The following is a 22,897-nucleotide window of genomic DNA, read 5'->3' as shown; positions in this document are numbered from 1 at the left end:
ATGATTCTAATTGAATCGGGAGCAAAAAAAAAGCAATCGGATCGGGAAATATCGGGATCGGCAGATACTCAAACTAAATCGATCGGGATCGGATCGGGAGCAAAAAAAACATGATCGGAACAACCCTACTAGTTACTTTTACTATAGAGTAATTCAGTTACTAAAACGGTTACTTTATGGAATAGTGAGTAACTACAACTAATTACTTTTTTAAAGTAACGTGCCCAACACTGGTTGAGAAGCTGTAAATCACTTCAACAACACTTCCTTGACGTGAAATACTACTTCACAATGCACTAAAATATTCAAGGGGCGTGCCAACTGAAGATAGGTTCCACATAAATAGTGATTATGTGATCCACAAATAGGCAGAGGTTACTTGTATGTATTTATTGGAATATAAGAAACACTCCATTTTCAACTGTTCTTATCTTAATCCAGATGATGTATCAATCAAAATGTCTGAGTAAAACAAACAAACAAAAAAGGAATGCAGTGAACAACATAAAGATAAAGCAGGTGCATGTTGCATTATTTTCATGCTGATGTGATTGACTTCAGTCGTCTCTACTAGTGCTGCCACCTTGTGGTTCTTTTAAACCAAATCTTAATGACGTAACGTCTGCAAGTATGATTGCAGGTTAGTTCAGTGTATTTGAGGAAATTGTGCTATTTAGTGTAAACAACAATCGATTTTGGATCTTCAAAAGGACAACTTAAGGAATAGGACTTTTCAATGTAAAAAAAAAAACAAAGGAAAACAAAAATCAAATTATAGAACCTTGTGGGTTGTTTCTATAGATAAGCTATGTTATTGGGACAACTGGAAAATGTTTTGGATGGGGCGGGGGACATATTGTCTGCTTTTAACAGCTTGGCGGGAGTCTTCTGGCAGGCTGGTTCACTTTGATGGTCTTATACGAGAGATTAGCAACACTCAGTGGTGGCTGGAGGCACAACACTAGGAAACAGGACAAGTACAATAGTTAAGAGTTTGAGCACTTAGAAATTAGCAGGCATTTTCTTTTTTAAAATATGGAACCAAAATAATGGAAACAGAACCGTGCATTCAAGGCATGACTCAAACTTACTCTGTATTCTAATGTTAGCTGTCATCCATCCATCTTCAACACCACCTATCCTTGAATCTACCACAGCTAACTTCAGGTGAAGGGTGGACTAAGCCCTAAACTGGGCACCAGTCAGTCATAGGGCACACACAGAGACAGACATCCACTCGCATGCACAATCACACAGCCACTGAGTGGGAATTTATCCCATGCTGCCTGGGTTGAAGACAGGTGACTTTACCTAACTACACCAGCAGTGACACAAATCTAAAATGTGTCGATGTATTTTACTTTGTCTCCACCTTTTGTTTAAAAATGATGGTTACGATGCAGCACTCCCTGCAGCCTTACCAGATGAGAGCTTTCCATCTGGACTCAATTCATTCCCGGTCATCCGCTTGATTGATTTATTTGAACGCTCTGTTGACAAAGAACACATTCTATTATGATGCCCTTCGGTCAACAACAACAAAATGTTGGTCTCACCTCGGTCAGTCAATTCCTTGTCCTGCAGGTGCTTGCAGATAATGGCCTCAGCTCTCCTCCCGTTGGCGATGAGGTCTGACACAGCCATGACCTCAGTCTTCCTCAGGTTGCTCTTCACAGCCGTGCTGGCTGTGGAGCGAGCAGCAGGGGGGAGGAGCTGCTGGTACTTCTGATCAGAGAAGTCCAATTCTGGGTTTTGAGCTGTTCGAGGCCTGAGGGGAAGATTTTGATGATTAACCCTAAATTAGTTTTGATTTAGTTTACAAGAGACTAAGGGTGTAACGGTACATGTATTTGTATTGCAGTTTCGGTACGTGGTGCTCGGTTCGGAACGGAGGCGTACCGAACGAGTTTCTGACGTAATGTAACCCTTATTTTTCGAGGCTTTGAGTCGATCGGGTTACAGTTTCTTTGTGTAGATTATATTTACTACGTCTTCTCTACTATAATGAGGACCAACACGGTAGGACAGTATAACCCAGAAACGTCAACGGCGCGACAACGTGGCCGCCGCGAGAACGCAGTGAAACGCGGGTGTTAAAGTCAATCAGCCAATGCTCACCAGTCGCAGTGCGGCCGCGCATTAGCCGCGTCCCAGAAGTGGCTCAACACGACGCACGCGAAAAGAACGGCAGAGTTTATTATTTGACGTGAGACTTGACCCTCCTGCGTCAATACTACTACTGGTAGCTAGGATAGGGCCGACCGGAAGTCACTCGTGTAAAAATATGGCGGATCCGGTCGGTTTTCAAACTAATATGCAATCGTAACCCACTTTTTGAGTCCATCAGATCTCTTGAGTGGTAGATCGGGGCACAGTTGACTTGTCTTTGTTGATTTACTGCTGTCTTCTCTGCTATAATAATAACCAACACGGCCCCGTGTTCAATACAATACCCTCCTACCACAACAAAACACGTAGGAACTAATATTCACATAAGAACTACAGTTATACAACATAAAATATACGATATAAATAAATACTACATCACATTTGTAAAATATAAACACATAAAATAAATAGCCCATTTAAATAAAATAAATTGAAATGAGCTAAAACACCTGTAATTAAATAATAAGAATAATACACAGATCCTGCTTACACAACTAAATTTATTAATTTCTGTGTGGCGCTTTAACTTGAGAAAATTCACCAAATATATCTTTTGAAAACCGTTCATAAGAAAAAAAAATTATTCATTAAGGAATTCGTTTGTAAAATACATGTTAAAATCTTTGTCATTGGGATTGCTTTTCTCTTTAGCACAGGACTTTTTTCTTCTTTCTTTCAGAAAGAGAGCTGACCAATTCGCGAGGTCTGAAAGGCAAATTGTTTTTGGATTATCTTTAAATACCCGCTACTTTTTGAGCAGAATTCTAGCTTTGTACAGGCTAATGTTCCTATTGTTGAAAGCACAAAGGTGTGTAATAAACAACTAGCACATTTATATTTTGCATTTTGTTTTCTTACTGTACCGAAAATGAACCGAACCGTGACCTCAAAACCGAGGTATGTACCGAACCGAGTTTTTTGTGTACCGTTACACCCCTACAAGAGACACACGATTGTACATGTATCATTGTCAGTGACACTTAAAAGACTTATAAAAGATAACATTTTGGGGTTTTTATTGATCAGTATTGTGAAATTAGTAGTGTTTAGGTGTGATTACTGCTCCTTAGTCTTGTAATATTTTGTTGGTGTGGCTTGTAGCCGGGTGCATTTTATAGTACAAAATTCACAGTATTGTAATTTTCCCACCACAAACCGCTACTTTTTTTCCCTCATTTTGAATCCTGCGTCTTCTAGTCCAGTGCGGATCATTTGTTGATTTATTTGGGTGAATAGGTAACACTTCATTTGACAGCGGCATCATAAGACTGCCATAATACCGTCATATTTATGACGTTACACTATCATGGGCATTAATGAATGTTTATGTTAGATGCCATTAAGTATCATCTGGCAAATTATGTCACTAACTATTTAAAAGAGGGATAATTTGCCGGATGACACAAAACGACATCAGTCATAAGCATTCATTAATGCTCATGGCATTGTTATGTAATAATTATGATGGTCTTATGACAGTTTTATTGCCTCACTTTCAGATAAAGTGTTACCAAATACCATAGCTAGCAATTAATGAAACAACTGGAAGAGTAACTGAAGAAATAATTAGCACAGAACATGAATTTTTATTGTTATTTACATCTGTAGACGTGCAAAGCACAACGCATGCTAAGAGGCATGTTCGACGATAAGTGTTGACAGTAGGTGGCAGCAGAGGCTTATAGTCATGGACGGCTTTTGTATGAACAAATGCCGCTTTCGTGTCAAATTTGGTGGGTGGTGGCTTATAGTCAGGTGTGCCTTATAGACCAAAAGTTACAGTAATTGTTAGCCAAAACCAGATTGTATGTATTTACAGTGGGGCAAATAAGTATTTAGTCAACCACTAATTGTGCAAGTTCTCCCACTTGAAAATATTAGAGAGGCCTGTAATTGTCAACATGGGTAAATCTCAACCATGAGAGACAGAATGTGAAAAAAAAACAGAAAATCTCATTGTTTGATTTTTAAAGAATTTATTTGCCAATCATGTTGGAAAATAAGTATTTCGTCAATACCAAAAGTTCATCTCAATACTTTGTTATGTACCCTTTGTTGGCAATAACGGAGGCCAAACGTTTTATGTAACTCTTCACAAGCGTTTCACACACTGTTGCTGGTATTTTTGCCTATTCCTCCATGCAGATTTCCTCTAGAGCAGTAATGTTTTGGAGCTGTCATTGGGCAACACGGACTTTCAACTCCCTCCACAGATTTTCTATGGGGTTGAGATCTGGAGACTGGCTAGGCCACTCCAGGACCTTGAAATGCTTCTTACAAAGCCACTCTTTTGTTTCCCTGACTGTGTGTTTGGGATCATTGTCATGTTGAAAGTCCCAGCCACGTCTCATCTTCAATGCCCTTGCTGATTTTCACTCAAAATCTCTCGATACATGGCCACAGTCATTCTTTCCTTTACACAGATCAGTCGTCCTGGTCCCTTTGCAGAAAAACAGCCCCAAAGCATGATGTTTCCACCCCCATGTTTCACAGTGGGTATGGTGTTCTTCGGATGGAATTCAGTATTCTTTCTCCTCCAAACACGAGAACCTGTGTTTCTACCAAAAAGTTCTATTTTGGTTTCATCTGACCATAACACATTTTCCCAGTCCTCTTCTGGATCATCCAAATGCTCTCTAGCGAACCGCAGACGGGCCTGGACGTGTACTGGCTTCAGCAGGGGGACACGTCTGGCCGTGCAGGATTTGAGTCCCTTGCGGCGCATTGTGTTACTGATAGTAGCCCATGTTACTGTGGTCCCAGCTCTTTGTAGGTCATTCACTAGGTTCCCCCATGTGGTTCTGGGATTTTTGCTCACCGTTCTTGTTATCATTTTGACGCCACAGGGTGAGATCTTGCATGGAGCCCCAGGTCGAGGGAGATTATTAGTGGTCTTGTATGTCTTCCATTTTCTAATAATTGCTCCCACAGTTGATTACACCAAGCGTTTTACCTATCTTCCCAGCCTGATGCAAGTCTACAATTTTGTCTCTGGTGTCCTTCGACAGCTCTTTGGTCTTGGCCATAGTGGAGTTTGGAGTGTGACTGACTGAGACTGTGGACAGGTGTCTTTTATACCGATAGTGAGTTAAAACAGGTGCCATTAATACAGGTAACGAGTGGAGCCTCGTTAGACCTCGTTAGAAGTTAGACCTTTTAGACAGCCAGAAATCTTGCCTGTTAGTAGGTGACCAAATACTTATTATCCACTCTAATTTGGAAATAAATTCTTTAAAAATCAAACAATTAGATTTTCTGTTTTTTTTTTTTTTCACATTCTTTCTCTCATGGTTGAGGTTTACCCATGTTGACAATTACAGGCCTCTGTAATCTTTTCAAGTAGGAGAACTTGCACAATTGGTGGTTGACTAAATACTTATTTGCCCCACTGTATAAGTACAGTATATTGTTGTTGTTGTCATGGCGTTATTGGAAAATAGAGGTTACTCTCAATTAACCTTACTGAATAAATCAAGGCAAAATTATATGATTTCCTAGGATACTTCATGCTCATGTTATGACACTTTTAGATAATAAACTGCGAGTTTGTTCGCAATTTATAGGTGTTGCAGTTCAGAATACTGCTAGAAACATGTCTAGCATAAGACACGCCCAAGTTTATCGTAAGGCCTCAGCCTAGGACTTTGCATTTATGTGTCACCTGTGCTTGGTCAGGATAGTATACACCTGCTGCACCAGCATCTCGGCCGCTCCTGGTTTACAGTGGATGGTTCCGTAGACCAGCTTCTCTGTCAATTGCAGATGCAACTTCTGCACTGTCTGTCAGCACAAAAAAGATGCTGATTGGTCCATTTGAAAGGAGAGTGACAGCATTCTCTCCCTTCTTTAAGGAACCAGAGCCAACTGGGAACAAAATTCAACATGTTATGGGAAAAAAAAAAAAAAACAGAAATTCAATAATTTCCGGAACTGCTTAACTCGTACTATTTTACTTTCTCTTACCCGAAGTATCTTGTTCCAGTTGTCCTGTTTGGCAGAGAAGGACGCTCCCCTGCTGTAGGCGTGCATTTGAAAATCCCTGGGATAATAACGACAAAACATCTCGGCCACATGGTAGCCAGTGGAAAAGTCTCTGAGGACCAAAAAAACGTGTTTTGTTTCATTTTGAAATAGTGATAGGGCAAGGAAGGATTTTCAACTAGCATCTGTGCTAATTTACTTTGCATACACCAACAGAAATGCGTCTACAGAAAGCAGCTGGTTTACAAAAGTGTTGCCAAATCAGTGTTTTGGGCTCTTTGCTTTGTGATATAGAGCAGAATCGTTTTCATACTTTTGTCTTTTTTTTTTTTTTTTTTTTTTAATTATTGTGACACAAAAAAAATTGCCAGGTGGAAAGCCATCACGTGGCAAAACAAGTTTAGGTTTCAATTGTTAACTATTTAAAATATGTTTTTTTTATTTCTTTATCATGTTAAATTAAAAAAAATCATTGAATGGAGAGAGGGGGCTTAATATATATATTTTTTAAATTCAATTGGGTAAAGGTTAACAATTTCCGTTTTCTTGGGTGGGGGGTTTAAAAATAAAAATGTGTTTTTTTTTTGTTTCAATTTCATTTTAGATTTTATTGCCATTGCATTTTTTCATAATTATAAAAAATAATAATAATCATAGATAATATGACATTTACATCAAAATGCTATTCGACTGATTATTTACCTGCGGACGTTCAATGACTGTACAGTCAACTCGAGACTCTGCAGCCATCTTGTGACGTCCCTCGGAAGCCCCGTCATACTTTTTTTGTTTTTGTGACCCTCTGACCAGCTCTGTTTCCCGGTCTCTTCGCAACTAACACCGCGCAACTAAAACTCTTTCCCACTCGTCGTCGTCGTCGTCTTTCCTTTGTCATAGGCAGGCTGCTTTGGCTCAAGCTAAAGCTAGCCAATGTGACGTAGCAAGCCTTCGTTGCGTTGTATATGTATCCATGGCAACACTGCTTTCTCTCTCTCGTGGGGTCCAGGTGGTAAGAAAGGTTTCGCTGGTATTTGCTTCCCCCACGTGGTCAAATGTGGAACTATCACATGGAATTTGTCCATTTTTAAAATTTTCACGATTCACACGATGCTAGTATAAAATAAAGCGTTTTATTGCGTTTGTAACAATCTACAATGCAAAAATATACTTAATAATATGCAATATAATACGTTTTCAATGTAGAATTTCTGATAAATATCTCTGGTGACTAACCATTGAACTACTTGTACTGCCAGTGGCGCCTCCAGAAATTTTTCATAGGGGTGGCCAGATGGGGCCACTTAAAATCTTGGGGTGGCCAAAAATAAAAGCCATAATTTCAGGTTTTCATTATATTATTGCAGTAAAAAGGTCAGGGGAAAATTATCAGAAAGACTTAAGAACACGGCTACTGATATGCGTTGGTGTATTGTGTAATATTTGATGTTACTAATGATTTAATGTGCATAGTCCATAACTGTCCAGTCAACATTTTGAGTTCTACAACAATTCTGTTTTATTGTGTTATGTATATATTAGGCATAAGGTGTACATTTAACTAGGGCTGTCAAACAATTAAAAATGTTAATCGAGTTAATCACAGCTTAAATTAATTAATCGTAATTAATCACAATTCAAACCATTTCTAAAATATGCCATATTTTTCTGTAAATTATTGTTGGAATGGAAAGATAAGACGGATATATACATTCAACATACTGTACATAAGCACTGTATTTGTTTATTATAACAATAAATCCACAAGATGGCATTATCTTTATTAGCATTCTTTCTGTGAAAGGGATCCACGGATAGAAAGACTTGTAATTCTTAAAGGATAAATATGAGTTTGTATATTGTGACTAAATATTCCCATCTAGTGTATTTGTTGAGCTTTCAGTAAATGATACTGTAGCGACTTAACTGTTTCTGCCCAAATGCATGATGGAAAGTGGTGCAACCATGACTGTGTGTGGTGGCTGGAAATGCTATATCTTCTCTGCGTTGGGTACACTAAAGGGTGTTAAGAAAAAGATCAACTCCTGTCATTCTTCCCCACGTCGCTTCCCACAATATTTATAGCTGCTGTGGGAGAGATGACAAAGCTTTTGCCAATTAAAAGCACGGCCCCAATGAATGCTTGTATCTACTCCACTCTGCCTCTTATCTCTGTATATAAGTAACACTGCACCATTGTAGGCTGTTTGCGGCAATGCGTGAATGAATAGTACCGGGAATGCGTTAATTGCGATAAATATTTTTTACATGATTAACTTAAAAAAAAAAAAATTAGCGCCCGTTAACGTGATAAATTTGACAGCTCTACATTTAACAAAACAAAATAAATGCATTCATTAGGGAAGAAATGCATAACTGATGATACAACAATCTAACGATATACTGGCAAGCGGGGTGCCCAGTGGGGTGGCCAACCCCACCCTTGGCCACCCCCTGGTGGCGCCACTGTGTACTGCCACAATGAATTTGGTGCTGGCTCACTCTTAGACATGTATTACTATGTGTGGCTCTTTGTATACAAACTATTAAAAAGTCACTTTTGCATTTCGGACATTGTCACTGGTACTGCAGGAAATTCCGAATCCGACCGGGCAAGGGAAGATGACAAAGGAGGTGAAGTCGATCCCGGCCAACGCACATTCTGATGCACTGTCGACACAGTTGACTAAGCAGCCGCGGTGTAGCTGCAAAAATAGAAAGGAAACATAAAAAGGGCGTTCAACGAATAAACGAACAAAATTTACCTTCATAGAGGAGTAGGAAGCTTTCAGTCAAACTACTTGGTGGGGCCACATCTACAGGCCGTCGACATTCGCCGTCCCGCGCGTTGATGTCGGCGCCAAAGTCCAACAGCAGTTTCACCACCGGCGTGCAGTCTTTCTCTGATGCCGCGTGCAAAGGCGAGTCCAGTGATCTGCCTTTTTGGACGTTAGCGCCTGAAATGGATACATAAGATAACAAAAGTTAATCCTAACTGACTGCATTTGAATGATTACCTTCAACTAAATTGTCTGGAACTATTCATCATGATGCCAAAACACATGAATGTGATTTCAAAATCATCTAGTGCTGCAACGATTAATCAATTAACTAGAGTAATTCCATTAGAAAAAGCTTCAAATACAATTTAGCTGCCTTGAGGATTTGTTTAATTCGAGTAACGTTGTAATGGTTTCCCAGATAGCAGACCGACATTGAATAAACGTTGATTTTCCATCAAAATCATCAGTATGGTTGACATCGAAATTTTCGACATCAAGTGACGTTGAAACAACAATGTTCTATGGTATGTCAGGCGATGGTTGGGTTAACATTGTTTTATAGTTGATGAACTAATGTTGACAAATAGTTGATTTATGACTGACCGGGATTTTGAGTGAAAAGTCATTGAGTTATGGATGAGCGGGCGGTTTGGTCGAAAACATGACATTAATTCAGAGTTGTTCCAATATTAATAATAATCAAAATGACGTTTAGGTTTTGTAAGGATTTCAACGTTGAAACAACATTAATTGAGGGTGCAAATGTGACGTTGATTGAACGATATAAGATCGACAGCGAAATGTTTATCCGACATCTTTTGAACGTCTGTGTTGCATTTAGTTTTATTAATTTGGGTGAATACACTGCCCTCTAGTGGCAATAGTGAATATACTGTAACTTGCCTAACATGGTTAAATCCAGCTGCTCCCTGTTAAGACCAACATGTTTTTGTTTGAGCTAATGTTTGTTTGTGCATTCGTTATTTAGTTGAGAAGTATATTTAGCAGGTTTTTTTTTTTTTTGTGGGAATATGTGTTAAAGGATTTGTCAAGGATGGATCATGACGTTACCAGCACTGCAACAATTAATCGATTAACTTGAGTAATTTGATTAGAAAAAAGATTCTAATTATATTTTGTTGCTTCGAGTATTCGTTTAATTAAAGTGGCGTTGTAATGGTTTGTTTGAAAGTGTTTGCATTTAGTTTTATTGATTTTGGTGGATACACTGCCCGTTAGTGGCAGCAGTGAATATGACATTACTCATTTCACATAGCTGAATCCAGCTGCTCCCTGTTAAGACCAACATAAGCTACATTTTTGTTTGAGCTAATGCTTTTTTAATGCACTTGTAATTTAGTTTACAGGTATATTTTGCTGTTTTTGTTGTTGTTGTGGGAATACTGTATGTGTTTGACCCATTTGTAAGAGCATTGTAAAAGAAAAAAAAAAAAAAACGTTAGCGTTTTATAGCATTTAAGCTAGCAGACTTGGTTTCCAAGTTAGCCAATCATTCTTTTATTGTACTTAGATCCGTATTATTTTTTATATGGTTTGAGGCCCCAGCTCAGGTATTTTAATTAATATTTAATATTAATATTTAATATTTATATTTATTGCTCTTGTGAAATGTGCCAATCTTTATCTTTTATTATCTTGAAAAGTTCAATTATGCAGTTTGAAGAATTACTTGGGAATTTTATTTTGTTTTCGCATCTAATTCTCTTTTGAAAGTGTAATCTTAACAAGCCAAAATAAATATTATTGCAAGCATCAACACTTGTTTATTTGTTTCACATATACTAAATTTTATTCTGCAATGCATTAAATGTTCGTAATCTGATGACTCTGTTATTTGAACTAATTAATTGAAAAATAAATTGATTACCTAAATAATCGATAGCTGCAGCCCTAAAATCATCGTTTTGTCTCGAAGGTTTGGCATATATGAATGTTATAGAAAGTGGAGAAATATGCTAGTGGTGCACCGACGCCAATTTTTTGGACTCCTGATACCGATTTTGACGCCAGGCTGGTGCTGATACTGCACTGATACCACTTTTTTTCTTTCTTTCAATACTAAATTACTGCATACTCACTTGACTGTAAAGTATTTTCTGTCATGGCTTGGTCAGACACTGCTTATCTCATTATCTGCCATTGATGGCGCTCGAAGTCCAATCCATTTGAAGTCATTTGCTGTCACCCTCCCGCTTCAAATGGACTGGATGTCTACCAGTGAAAAAATCATTGAAATTGTCGGTCGCCAACGGGCTTACACTCACAAAGGATTCACACGATTACTGGTTTCTAGATCACAAAGCTGATTTGTGTACACTCTACCCCCTTTCAATCACTTAGCTCAAAGACACCCCTGTCCACCTCTCTCCCTGGTCAACAGGCCCCCACATGGTATTTCTTCTTGTAATTTGTGTTTTTCTTTCTTCTCTTGTGTTTCTTTTCTTCTGTCCCCCCATAACCCCTTCCTGTTCGCTGCTTTGTCATAATAAACGAGGTATGTTGAATGATCACAGTGGGAGTAAGTCAGACTCTCAATGTGAAACATTAAAACTGTTCAGACTATCCGGGCACTTAGACTTCCATTCTCTGTGTCAAACAGCTGAACAGGACAGTTTAAAAAAAAAAGAAAAAGAAAAAATCATTGAAATTCACAGAACGATGATTGGACGCCACAGGTTGGACATCTATTATCATCTTGAAAAGGGACACAAGTGCTCATTTTTTAAGACGGTGTGCATAAATGGCAGCTGTCTCGGGTAGGGTAACTAGTCGTCGGAAAAAAGATCCCGAAAAGTACATATTGCACATCATCGGCACATTATTTCTTAGTAGTCTCAATGGCGATGACTTCATTTTAATGCTGTATCAGTACCAATATCGTTTTGGTGCAACACTACAATATACAGAGATGATAGGTGAGTTTTTCAAAAATAGCTGAGAATAGGTTATAAAGGGGCAAGATGACATGAATAGCTTGGACCGTTTTTCTAAAAGAACAGGTGAAATCATGGGGGAAAAAAGAACAATGCATCAGGGAACATTGCAAAACGATGAATCTGTACAAATCAAATGAACAAACCTTCCCTCAAGAGTTTCCTGGCGCACTCCAGCTCCTTGTAGACACAGGCGGTGTAAAGTGGTGTGCCCAAGTGAGGAATGTCCATGTCTACATCGACACCCCACGCCAGCAGAACCTCTACACAACTGCAGTGTCCTTGACAGAATGATTCAAGCATTTTAGGTGAATTCATAATTTTTTCTTTCAAAAATACATACTATTTTGTGCAAATATAAGAATTATTTCTTGTAAATTTACTGCTTTACAGATGGCGTCGTCCCTCAAAAGTACTCAATTTCCATGAAATGTAAAACAAAGTTTTTTCCTGAAATTATAAAATAATTGTAAAATATAATGTAGAACAATTTTACTTGAGAATTTATTATTTCTTTTTTTCAATAGATTTTTTTCCTTAATATTACATTTTTCCTAAAAAATATATATCATACCCTCATCAGATTTTTTCCTCAAAGATGAAAAAAAAACAACTTTTACACCCATACAAAATTTCCCACAAAATATATTACTCTTTAAATCCAAAATGTTTAAACTATTAAATCAAAAATACGATATTGGATTTTTGTTCATTTAACAAATTTATCAGCAATTTTTTTTTTCCACATTTTTTTTTTTTTAATAAACTATTGAAAATTCTTTTTTTTTTTTTTTTTTTTAAATAAAATTTTATACCTATTTTCCCGACAAAATATATCAATTTTCTGTATATCGGACTTTTATAATTGTTCTTAGAGAATTTGCAACAATAACAATCCAATACTGTACATCGGACTGTTGAAAACATTGGTTGTAATGTGCAATTACAGTACGAGTTATGAGAGGCAAAAAATGTCACTTTGGCAAGAACCAATTTTGCATACAATGCAATGCATTACATGCAATTTTCCCCATAATATGAGACCCCCACCCCCCCCAAAAAAAATTGAATTTCTTTTGTTGAATGTATGAGATTATTTATTGTGATTTTCCAACCGTCACCTTTAAAAAAAAAATGAAACAAAAACCTGATTGGAAAAACAAAACAATTTTCAGATTTCCATTCATCTATCAATTGTCCTCATGAAAGTCACGTGGGCGCTGGAGCATATCGCAGCTGCGTAACTATGAGTATGTAGGCGAGGTACACCCTGAATTGGTTGCCAGCCACTTGCAGTGCATATTTATACATTTTTCTCAAAATATTTTTTCTGAAACTATGACTTATGTTTTTGGGAAAACATTGACCAACGCAAACTGACCTCTGCTCGTTGCTTCATGGATGGGCGACGGCCGGTGCACGAAACTTTGAGCTTTGGCGCCGTTTTCCAGGAGGACCTCGGTGCAGGCCACACTGCCCACGGCGCAGGCATTCAACAGTGGCGTGGCGCCGTCAACCGTTGAGGCGTTGACCTGTAAACACCTCTGTTAACTTTACCTTCGAGAAAGTGTTTGAGGTCGCTATATTTTTCTTAAGTCACCGACGTCAGCGCCAGCGTCGATGAGGGCTCTCGCGCATGGTGCATGGTCTCCAAGGCAGGCCTCATGGAGAGGGGTCACCTGGTCGATGGTCACGCTGTTCACATTGTGACCCTGTAACAGGAAATACACATAATAACCCTTGCAAGGATAGTGGTCATTACATTGGACAGCAATTGACAAAAAGTGACTTTTTGATCATCTCAATGGTGAATTTTAAGGCTGTAGGAGTTAACTCTTTAGCTCACATTAATTAAAAGTTACTGTAATTTTCGGACTATAAGACGCTTTTCTACCCTAATTTTGAATCCTGTGGCTTATAGTCCAATGCGGCTTATTTGTTGATTTATTTGGGTAAATAAGTAGCACCTTATTTGACAGCGGCGGCATAAGACTGTCATAAGACCGTCATAACCATGACATGACATTGTCATGGGCATTAATGAATGATTATGACAGATGTCATTTAGTGTCTTCTGGCAAATTTTGTCACTAACTCCATTATGTACAGCTGTGATCTGTTGCAGCCATTCAAAATTGAGATAATTTGCCAGATAACACTAAATGACATCCGTCATTTGCATTCATTAAAGTGCATGTGACATGAAAAAGCATGTTTATTTCATAATAAACGCGGTATTTTATGCTCCTGAATGATATGGACCGCTTGGATGTGTGTGGAAGCGATCGCTATATTTATTTAGTTTTTTTGGATCCCGCGCCATGAAAATGAGTGACTTCCGGCTTCGGTCTTGCATTGAGGAGGAGGGCACTGTGACGTGTATGGTTGAAGGTGTCCTCTTCACTATACAGCCATACTGTTGTGTATGAGGACTAAGGATTCAGCTGATTTTGCGGATTAATACGTTTATTTTTCGAATCAGGCCAGCCAAACGGCTGCAGAAAAATCTTGCTTTATGAGGGAGAGGCGTATGCGCCTTTTTGGAGTTTCAAAAGGTTCCCATTTACCGTGGATATTGGCCAAAACAAGCCCTACTACTGTGGGACCATTGGATTTACGAGGAAGTGAGTAAACATCTTGTTTTGTATTATGTCAAATACGAATACAGCGATTACAAAGTAAACACTACAAACTTTCTTTAAATAAAGGACTACTTATGTTTGATCATTGATGGGCATGTAAAAATCTCTCCTCATGCACATTAGCTGCACGTTAGCTGCACAACAACTGCAGCCGCCCTCCTCCAGGGAACGAGCTATAAATTGCTCTCCGCCGGGCGGTGTGCCGGGTCCGCGATCACAATCGAAAACAGTCATCATGTCAAATAATCCGGGCTAATTATGTGTGCTTTTCCGCTTCGAAGACTTTGAAACATCACTCGGTTCGGGTTAGCATGTCGGCTAGCTGTCACGCCTCTTGGTTTGTTTACATTCTCCGAAGCCGAGGAAGGGAAATGACATATGTCTGATTTAGGTATCATAAAATATCGTTCGGGAGGTGCGACAGTAAAGGTGAAGTCGACAGTTTTGACCATTATGGAGTAAATTTGCCATGTCATCCTGAATAAGTCCATTTTTATTATTTCATATTCCATTTAGCACAAGACTGTTATTTGTCATGACCATGCCATTTATTTAGCAATTGGGGAAAATACTTGGATAAATAGAATATCGTGTAAAAATATTGAAGTAAAGAGACAGAAACAATGACATTTTGCAGCTCTCTTTGTCGCGTTTTCCTCATTGTGAATACTTCCCCCTCGACGGGCTGACTGGTCCTTCTCAAGCCATTTGTTTAGCTATTGTGGAAAAATACTTGGATAAAAAGAATATCCTGTAAAAATATTGGAGTAGAGAGACTGAAACGATGACATTTTGCGACTCTCTTCGTCGCGTTTTCCTCGTTCTGAATAATTCCCCCTCAATGGGCTGAATAGTAAAACCGATGAGCCTAGTCACCCGCTGACGTCATCCACCTGTTGGGGACGCTAGAGCCCTATAATGGTCGGCGTGGCTAACCGGCAGATTAAAAGACTAATTTCTCGTCATCTGCGCTTTGCTAAATTGTTGTATATAGTCGAATCATCTCAAAATATGATCCTAATTCACATAATAATGCTATTTAAGACTTTTTTTCTCCTGTCGTATGCTCTTTAATGCTCATGACAGTGTCATGTCATAATTATGACGGTCTTATGACACTCCTATGACACCGCTGTCCATCCTCACTTGCACGATGAGAGTCCTCAGGGCGAGTAGGCGACCCTGAGAAGCGGCTTCGTGGAGCGGCGAGCGGTCCGTCCAAGAACCTGCGGGCAGCAAAGATGCGTCCATTAGAGCATCCACCCATTCCTTCATTGATTGATTAGTCAGGCGTGAATGCTGATTTTCCCTTACAACACACCAGATGTTTACCACAGTGGCCAATCATGCTACGCTTCATCGCACGTGTAATAGTGCTTGACAAACCAAAGAAATATAACAAGGTTAATCACTAAGGTGAGGCTTGTCATTTGTGCACAATTTAAAGTGTTTACGCCGCTCAACCGGAACACTCGATATGTAATTACGCTTCATTTATTTTGGAAAATTGTCAAGCATAAGTGATACAAATGTCAACATGCCCGTGTAAATTCACCTGATTTATTTATTACAAGAGCTTTACCAAAATGGGAGATGACCTTTAGAAAGGCTAAATCATTTTGACAACTCTACAACTGAAACTTATCGAGCGGCCTGTTTGTTTTTGTCTTTTGCATAAAGTATTTCGTAATAAAGTAAAATACAATCTAATAACCTTTGTAAACTCGTCTGAATGTATACTCATAGACTTCATAATGAGGGACACACATAATGAGGGTCACATTCTCAAACACATGCAGTGATCCAACGCCGGGTTTAGGTTGAAAAAGACTGAAAGCTGTACCGCATACAAATAGAAAGGACTGTCTCAGGAGTGATTTGTTCGAGGATTCAAGGTAATTATTATATTTTTTCGTACCATGCATGCATTTTGAAACGTGAAAAAAATCAATGTAAGAAATTAACCGCTTGGCATTGGCGTCATAATTCGCAATATTTACGTGAAATAAATACTAACTGCCCGTTTTTTTTTGCTTTTAACCAAGAATCGAGACTTTTTTACGTTCATATCTATAAAGAATTCAGGGATTTAAGCGTTTATTCACAATAATTTTCAACGTAAAAAGTGCTTTGTGGTGACAAGGCGGCGCCACAGTGGCTTAAAGACTAGTAGCACATTTGACATATTTACATAAAATAAATGCTTTACATCCATATTGATAAAGAATTCAGGGATTTACACATTTATTCTAGGGCTGTCAAAATTATCGCGTTAACGGGTGGTAATTATTTTTTTAAATTAATCACGTTAAAATATTTGATGCAATTAACGCATATGCCCAGCTCAAACAGATTAAAATGACAGCTCAGCGCCATGTCCACTTGTTACTTGTGTTTTTTGGTGTTTTTTCGCTCTCTGCTGGCGCTTGGGTGCGACTGATTTTACCACATTGCACTATGAGCAATGTGTAATTATTGACATCAACAATGGTGAGCTACTAGTTTATTTTTTTGATTGGAAATGTTTAAAAAATTATTAAAACGAAAACATTAAGAGGGGTTTTAATATAAAATTTCTATAACTTGTAGAAACATTTATCTTTTAAGAACAAGTCTTTCTATCCATGGATCGCTTTAACAGAATGTTAATGTTAATGCCATCTTGTTGATTTATTGTCATGATTAACAAATACAGTACTTATGTACAGTATGTTGAATGTAAATAACCGTCTTGTGTCTTATCTTTCCATTCCAACAATAATTTACAGAAAAATATGGCATATTTTATAGATGGTTTTGAATTGCGATTAATTACGATTATTTAATTTTTAAGCTGTGGTTAACTCGATTGAATATTTTAATCGATTGACAGCCCTAATTTATTCACAAGAATTTTCAAGGTAAAAAGCTCTTTATGGTGATAAGGTGGCGCCACAGTGGCTTTAAGACTAGTAGCACATTCGACATATTTATGTAAAATAAATTCTAACTGCCCAGTTCTTTGTTCTTCTAACAAAAAATCGAGACTGTTTCACGTCCATATTGATAAAGAATTCAGGAATTTACAAATTTATTCACAAGAATTTTCAAAGTGAATAGCTCTTTGTGGTGATAAGGCGTCGCCACAGTGGCTTAAAGACTAGCAGCACATTCGACATATTTACGTAAAATAAGTGCTAACTGCTCGGTTTTTTGCTTTTAACCAAGAATCGAGACTGTTTTACGTCCATAACTATAAAGAATTCAGGGATTAAAGCATTTTTTCATAAGAATTTTCAACGTAAAAAGCTCTTTGTCTGTGTTTCCACTCGGTCAGCTTTGACGGAGATAGGCCCCCTATTAATCGGCCCCGTGCCCCGTCAATATATTATGAAGTCTATGGTATATGTACATATGCTATAGATGTATTTATGCACACTTTCAGACTTGTCCCGTGTTGGCGACTCGACGCTCTCTATGCGGGGAGGGCGGCTTGCACAAATTTATAACCCGGACATTACGTAATTTTTGGCCTGCATGGGGAACAAAATAAACCACACATTTCCAAATTGGACGATTGACTGTCTCTTCATCAGTTGTACGATCCAGTAGCAATTTAATTTCGTTATATTTCCATTGTAATTTTGCTATTTCTAGTTTGCCATGTTGATAATTGCGATGTTTGTTTCGCGCTTTTCATCTTACAGCGAAGAAAGAGGAATTGACGATCGACCCGCCATGATATTTACGTCATCAGCCTTCGCGCTGTGACCCGGGAATTAGATGCCTGCTTTCACACATTCTGGGTCCTGGGTAAGTCAAGGACATTATACTAAGACACGACCCGGTAAATGTCTAGTTCATCTCCATATCAGTCGACCTGGGAACCCAGATAGTAAAATATAACTGGAGCGGACATGGGCCAGATGTACTGCAAATTTTGGCCCAATTTTGTTAAACTCATATGCCCCAGTGTCTTTCTAACAATGGCCCAAACTCAGTATGGAGTTACTTGCTGAATCAGCAACCAGTTTTGGGCCAGAACTGTTCCAAATTAGGAGACACTACATTAATGCATGGCCCGGATGTGGCATAGATGTTATCCAATCTGGGCAAGATTTGTATCAAAACTGCTTGGGGTCCATTTTGTTCAATATATTATACTGTATTGTGTTTATATTTCAAATTAAATTTTTCTATTAAAAAGCAATAATAACAACACACATTGTTTTTCATACCATTTATTAATGCTCACATTAATGCACCATAAAATACATTGTTTTTCACAAATTATTTTAATTGGAACAAACAGCTCCACATTCCAGATGACCTATTTTTACGAGTCAGAGGCAAACTGGCAGTGGCAAAAAGAGTTCATTGACGATGAAACGGAGTGGCAGATAGTGTCCGAAGAATCCGGTGAACGGGCAGGCAGGCGTTCTGGCAGGAAAGCTGTACGGGAACTACGAGGAAATAAAAACATAAGTGAGCTCAGTATCAGGATTACCAGATTCTTTGTTAGCTAAGAGTCACGTCAGTCAGTTGTTGATCTGGTGATGGTGTGAGGCCAATGACCGTTTTAAGTAAGTTGCTGAAGATGATCAGTGGCACCTGACTCACCCATCTGTGCAATCAAGGCAGTGACACAAATACACAAACACAAGGAGGAGGGGCTCTGTTTGAATAATAGTATTCAAACAGAAAAATTGAAACATTTACATCAACATAGAGTAAATGCCTTCTCCCTCCATACAGTATGTTGTTATACAATTTAACTTGCAGACATGGCAGATCACATGAATACACGGGCCATATTATTAACGCTCGGTTGATTAACTTTTTTTAACAGTCAAGCAGTGACTTCAAAACGCAATTATGACTTTGAATAAAGCACTTACCATACAAATTTGCCGTCCGCTGATGTGTCATGACTCCTGCGTGCGCTTCTGTTTAGTTGCCTTTCAGGTGCGTGCTGACAGTGACGAAACACGTCGACCATTAACACTAGAAGTCCAAGAGAATTCTGGTACTCCTACTAGTCCCAAACAATGGCCGATATGGCCTCTCCCTGGGAAAACCCAGAGGTGGCAAAAATGACCCAAGTGCTTTTGAACGGACAGACAACAGCCGTTCATATGGAAATTCAACCACTAGACATACCTTAACTTCAGACACAATGACCACAATCCATACTCCATGATTCAGTCCTTCTAAACTATAGACACAATTTCTGCTTTACACTCAAATTGCAGTTTTAAAACGCTTTTTTTTTCTTCTTCAAAACAATGTACACATTTGGGTCATTCTTTCTGTCGTTGTGTGTGGAGTATAAGAGAAATGAATTAAAAAATGTGTAAAAAGTGTCAAACTTCATAAATAAATGTAATTAAACAAATGTAGCCTGACTTGAACTGACACAAACTATCACATGAGTCACGGAGGAGAGGCCAAATCAGCCATTGCTAGGGAATATTAGGAGTGTTTGTCTTGGGAAAGGCCAAGTCGGCCTCTGCTGGGTTTTCTAGTGTTAAATTTCAGATTTTTAATGCGTGCGGTCTGCACGGTCCGCCCCGGAACAGTGCGTAACCTCTCATTTGGACTGTCATTGTGCTGATCCAGGCCGCATCTGGTGCACTGATGTTAAGCGGGCGTGATTGAGTGAGTCGCCTGCTATTGGCGTAATTGCTTCCACACATAAGGGCTACCCATTTAAATCCCGGGAATTAACCGGAGTTTAGGTATGTGTGAAAGGGGCTTTTTAAAATTATATATGACTTTTTGGAAAAGATATATTTTAAACAATGCATACAGTAAAGTTGTTCTTTTAAAATCAGGACGTTCAAAATCAATATATAATCAATCATGCAATATTTTAAAATACAACTCTAACCACTATTTCCTTGAAAGAATGCCGTATTTTCACAAGAAATATACAACTCCTTCAAAGTTTTCAGATTCTTTTCGTAGAATTAAAAAAAAACATTCTTTAATTAAACCTTTTCACGGCTCTTAACAAATGTTGATTTGATGTCTCCTCGGAGTGGGAGGGGGGTTTCACTGGAATGGCTGCGAATGGAAACTAGGCCAGTGCGTGCGTGTGCGCCCATGCCAGCGTGCATTTGTACGTTCGTGCGTGTGTTCTATTAATACATGAGATAAAAGGAGCTGCCAGCCTTGCAGCGTCTTGCTGCAGTCATAAAAAAATGTAAAGTTGACATTAAGCTGATTAGAACTAAGTTTGGGACCACTCATCATTTCTAAAAGCGGACATAATTGACCCCTTGATGCTAAATAAACATTTAACAAATATACATTAAGCATTTGAGGAATACTCAAGCCAATAATCATAGTTTGTCTCTAAAGAAAATGCTAAATATGGCAAATTTAACCCAGATTGCAGACCGACATTGATTTATCAGCAAAATCATCAGTATGGTTGACATCGAAATTTTCGACGTCAAGTGATGGTGAAACGACGTTGTTATATGGCACGTCAGGCGATGGTTGGGTTAACATTGTTTTATAGTTGATGAACTAATGTTGACAAATAGTTGATTTATGATTGACCGGGACATATGATTGAAAAGTCATTAAATTATGGATGAGCGGGCGTTTTGGTCGAAAACATAACATTGATTCAGCGTTGTTCCAATATTATTAATAATCGAAATGGTGTTTAGGTTTTGTAAGGATTTCAACGTTGAAACAACATTAACTGAGGGTGAAAAAGTGACATTGCTTCAACGATATAAGATGGAAACCGGAATGTTGATCCAACATCTTTTCAACATCGGTCTGCTATCTGGGAAATCTCTAAAAATGAGAAAATCCTAAAACTTAAAACATATGAAGATAAATAATAAAAGTAGGGGAAAAAATGGTGAATTTAAAAAAAATACAGAAGGAAATTTTAATTTCTTTTTTTTTGACTGATTTTTTTTTTTCAACAAAAAAAGGTTTTCTTAATTCTTTTATTTAAATTTTATTCTTTTTTTTTTTAAATTTAATTTGTGTCTTTTTAGTTGTATTTTTTGTGTGTTTAATTTTCTATATTTATTTTAATTATTATTATTTTATTTTCACATACTTATGGATTGCTACTCCAGTGTTTTTTTTTTTTATGTATATTTGTTAACTCATTCACTGCCTGCCCAGGTATATACTCACAAAGTATGTGATGTGTTAGTTAGTAAATGAAGAATTACATGCATTAAAAACATCAATTGACGGCCCTTCGCCCCTTCCAGTCCACTTGGATTGGACGTCTAGGGCCGTCAATTGCAGCCAATGACTTTAAAGTCTATTCAGGCATAAAGGTGTTCACTGACTATAATGCATAACGAAATAGAACAGGTCTAATTATCATATTTCCTGCATTATCATCTACATATCTCCTGTAGGCGCAAAGTTTGCGGACTCACTGCGTTGCTGAGCATAGTCGTAAAACTCTGCGGATATTCTGGCTGCTTCCTTGCGGTTGCCGCGGACGATGTAGAAGTAAGTGAGCAGGTTGAGGGAGATCTTGACGAAGAGTTTGAAGCAAAACAGCGCCAATATACTGAGGTAGACATTGGACAGGTGGGCCGTGAAGGGCTTGTTGTCACCCGCCGCAGCGGCGCCGCTGCCGGCCAGCTGCTGCGCTGCGTCTGACATTTCCTCGGCTTCTGTGACGGTGAAGGCGGGACACACTGTCCAAAGGGGGAGAAAAACAGAATGGAAAAAGTTCCCGGCAGCTGTTGCCTGCAGGGACTTCGTGCAACAACATTATTGTGGAGTGCTATTATTAACAATCCATATGAAAATACAACATCACACAGCTGAGAACTATAGAGTGGGATAACTTCAGTAGTAACCTATGATAAAAAATTAAGATTTAGTTACAAGGTAGACATTGGGCCAGTCCAATATTATAGGCAGAACTTTCATAATTCATTAGAGTATCTCTTGGGCAAAATCCCAAAACGTGCGATTCAAATATTGATACTCACGGAATGTTATTCACTGTCTTTTATTAATCCATTAATGTTTGAATGTACATTTAACAAGTACATAACAAAACGCATTGGAGGAATATATAAATACATGAAAATAATGATAATTCAAAAAAATATATGGAAAATTTAATTGGAAAAATGCATCTAAAAATTGGAATATCCTAAATTTTAAAAAAATATCTAATAAAAGATTAAAAGAAAAAATATATAAATAGAAGAAAATATAGAAAATAATTTTAAGTAAAAAAACAACAACAACAACAACAAAACTAAAATGATAAATAAGAAAACGGGAAAAAAAAAAAAAAAACTTGTACCAAAAAAAAGTAAAATCCGGGTGTTTAGATTTTGAAATTGACATCAATGCATTTTGATTTAATTGAATAACAAATTTGTAT

The 22,897-nt window shown here is 38.1% G+C and overlaps 2 protein-coding genes across 3 annotated transcripts; both read right to left on the bottom strand.

Moving 5' to 3' along the window:
• Nucleotides 1-384: 384 nt before the first annotated feature.
• spata4 (spermatogenesis associated 4) lies at nt 385-7,122 on the bottom strand. Of its 2 annotated transcripts, none has more exons than XM_057850390.1 (6): nt 6,853-7,122; nt 6,133-6,262; nt 5,831-5,949; nt 1,557-1,768; nt 1,422-1,490; nt 385-961 (listed from the first exon to the last, which is right to left on the bottom strand). In XM_057850390.1, the coding sequence occupies exons 1-6, from the start codon at nt 6,927-6,929 to the stop codon at nt 867-869; spliced, it is 702 nt and encodes a 233-aa protein (XP_057706373.1). In that variant the 5' UTR covers nt 6,930-7,122; the 3' UTR covers nt 385-866. The 2 variants fall into 2 exon arrangements, with proteins under 2 accessions (XP_057706373.1, XP_057706374.1); XM_057850391.1 differs by having other exon boundaries at nt 6,133-6,208.
• Nucleotides 7,123-7,265: 143 nt separating this feature from the next.
• Nucleotides 7,266-22,270, bottom strand: asb5a (ankyrin repeat and SOCS box containing 5a). Its single transcript, XM_057849667.1, has 8 exons — nt 22,246-22,270; nt 21,927-22,193; nt 15,673-15,752; nt 13,489-13,596; nt 13,266-13,416; nt 12,031-12,165; nt 8,913-9,104; nt 7,266-8,852 (listed from the first exon to the last, which is right to left on the bottom strand). The coding sequence occupies exons 1-8, from the start codon at nt 22,268-22,270 to the stop codon at nt 8,725-8,727; spliced, it is 1,086 nt and encodes a 361-aa protein (XP_057705650.1). The 3' UTR covers nt 7,266-8,724.
• Between the last annotated feature and the right edge of the window lie 627 nt (nt 22,271-22,897).

The sequence above is a fragment of the Corythoichthys intestinalis genome, chromosome 11 (assembly GCF_030265065.1).
Source record: "Corythoichthys intestinalis isolate RoL2023-P3 chromosome 11, ASM3026506v1, whole genome shotgun sequence".
NCBI lineage: Eukaryota > Metazoa > Chordata > Actinopteri > Syngnathiformes > Syngnathidae > Corythoichthys > Corythoichthys intestinalis.
The sequence above is the reverse complement of the archived record's forward strand: the minus strand, read 5'-3'. Positions and strand labels throughout refer to the sequence as shown.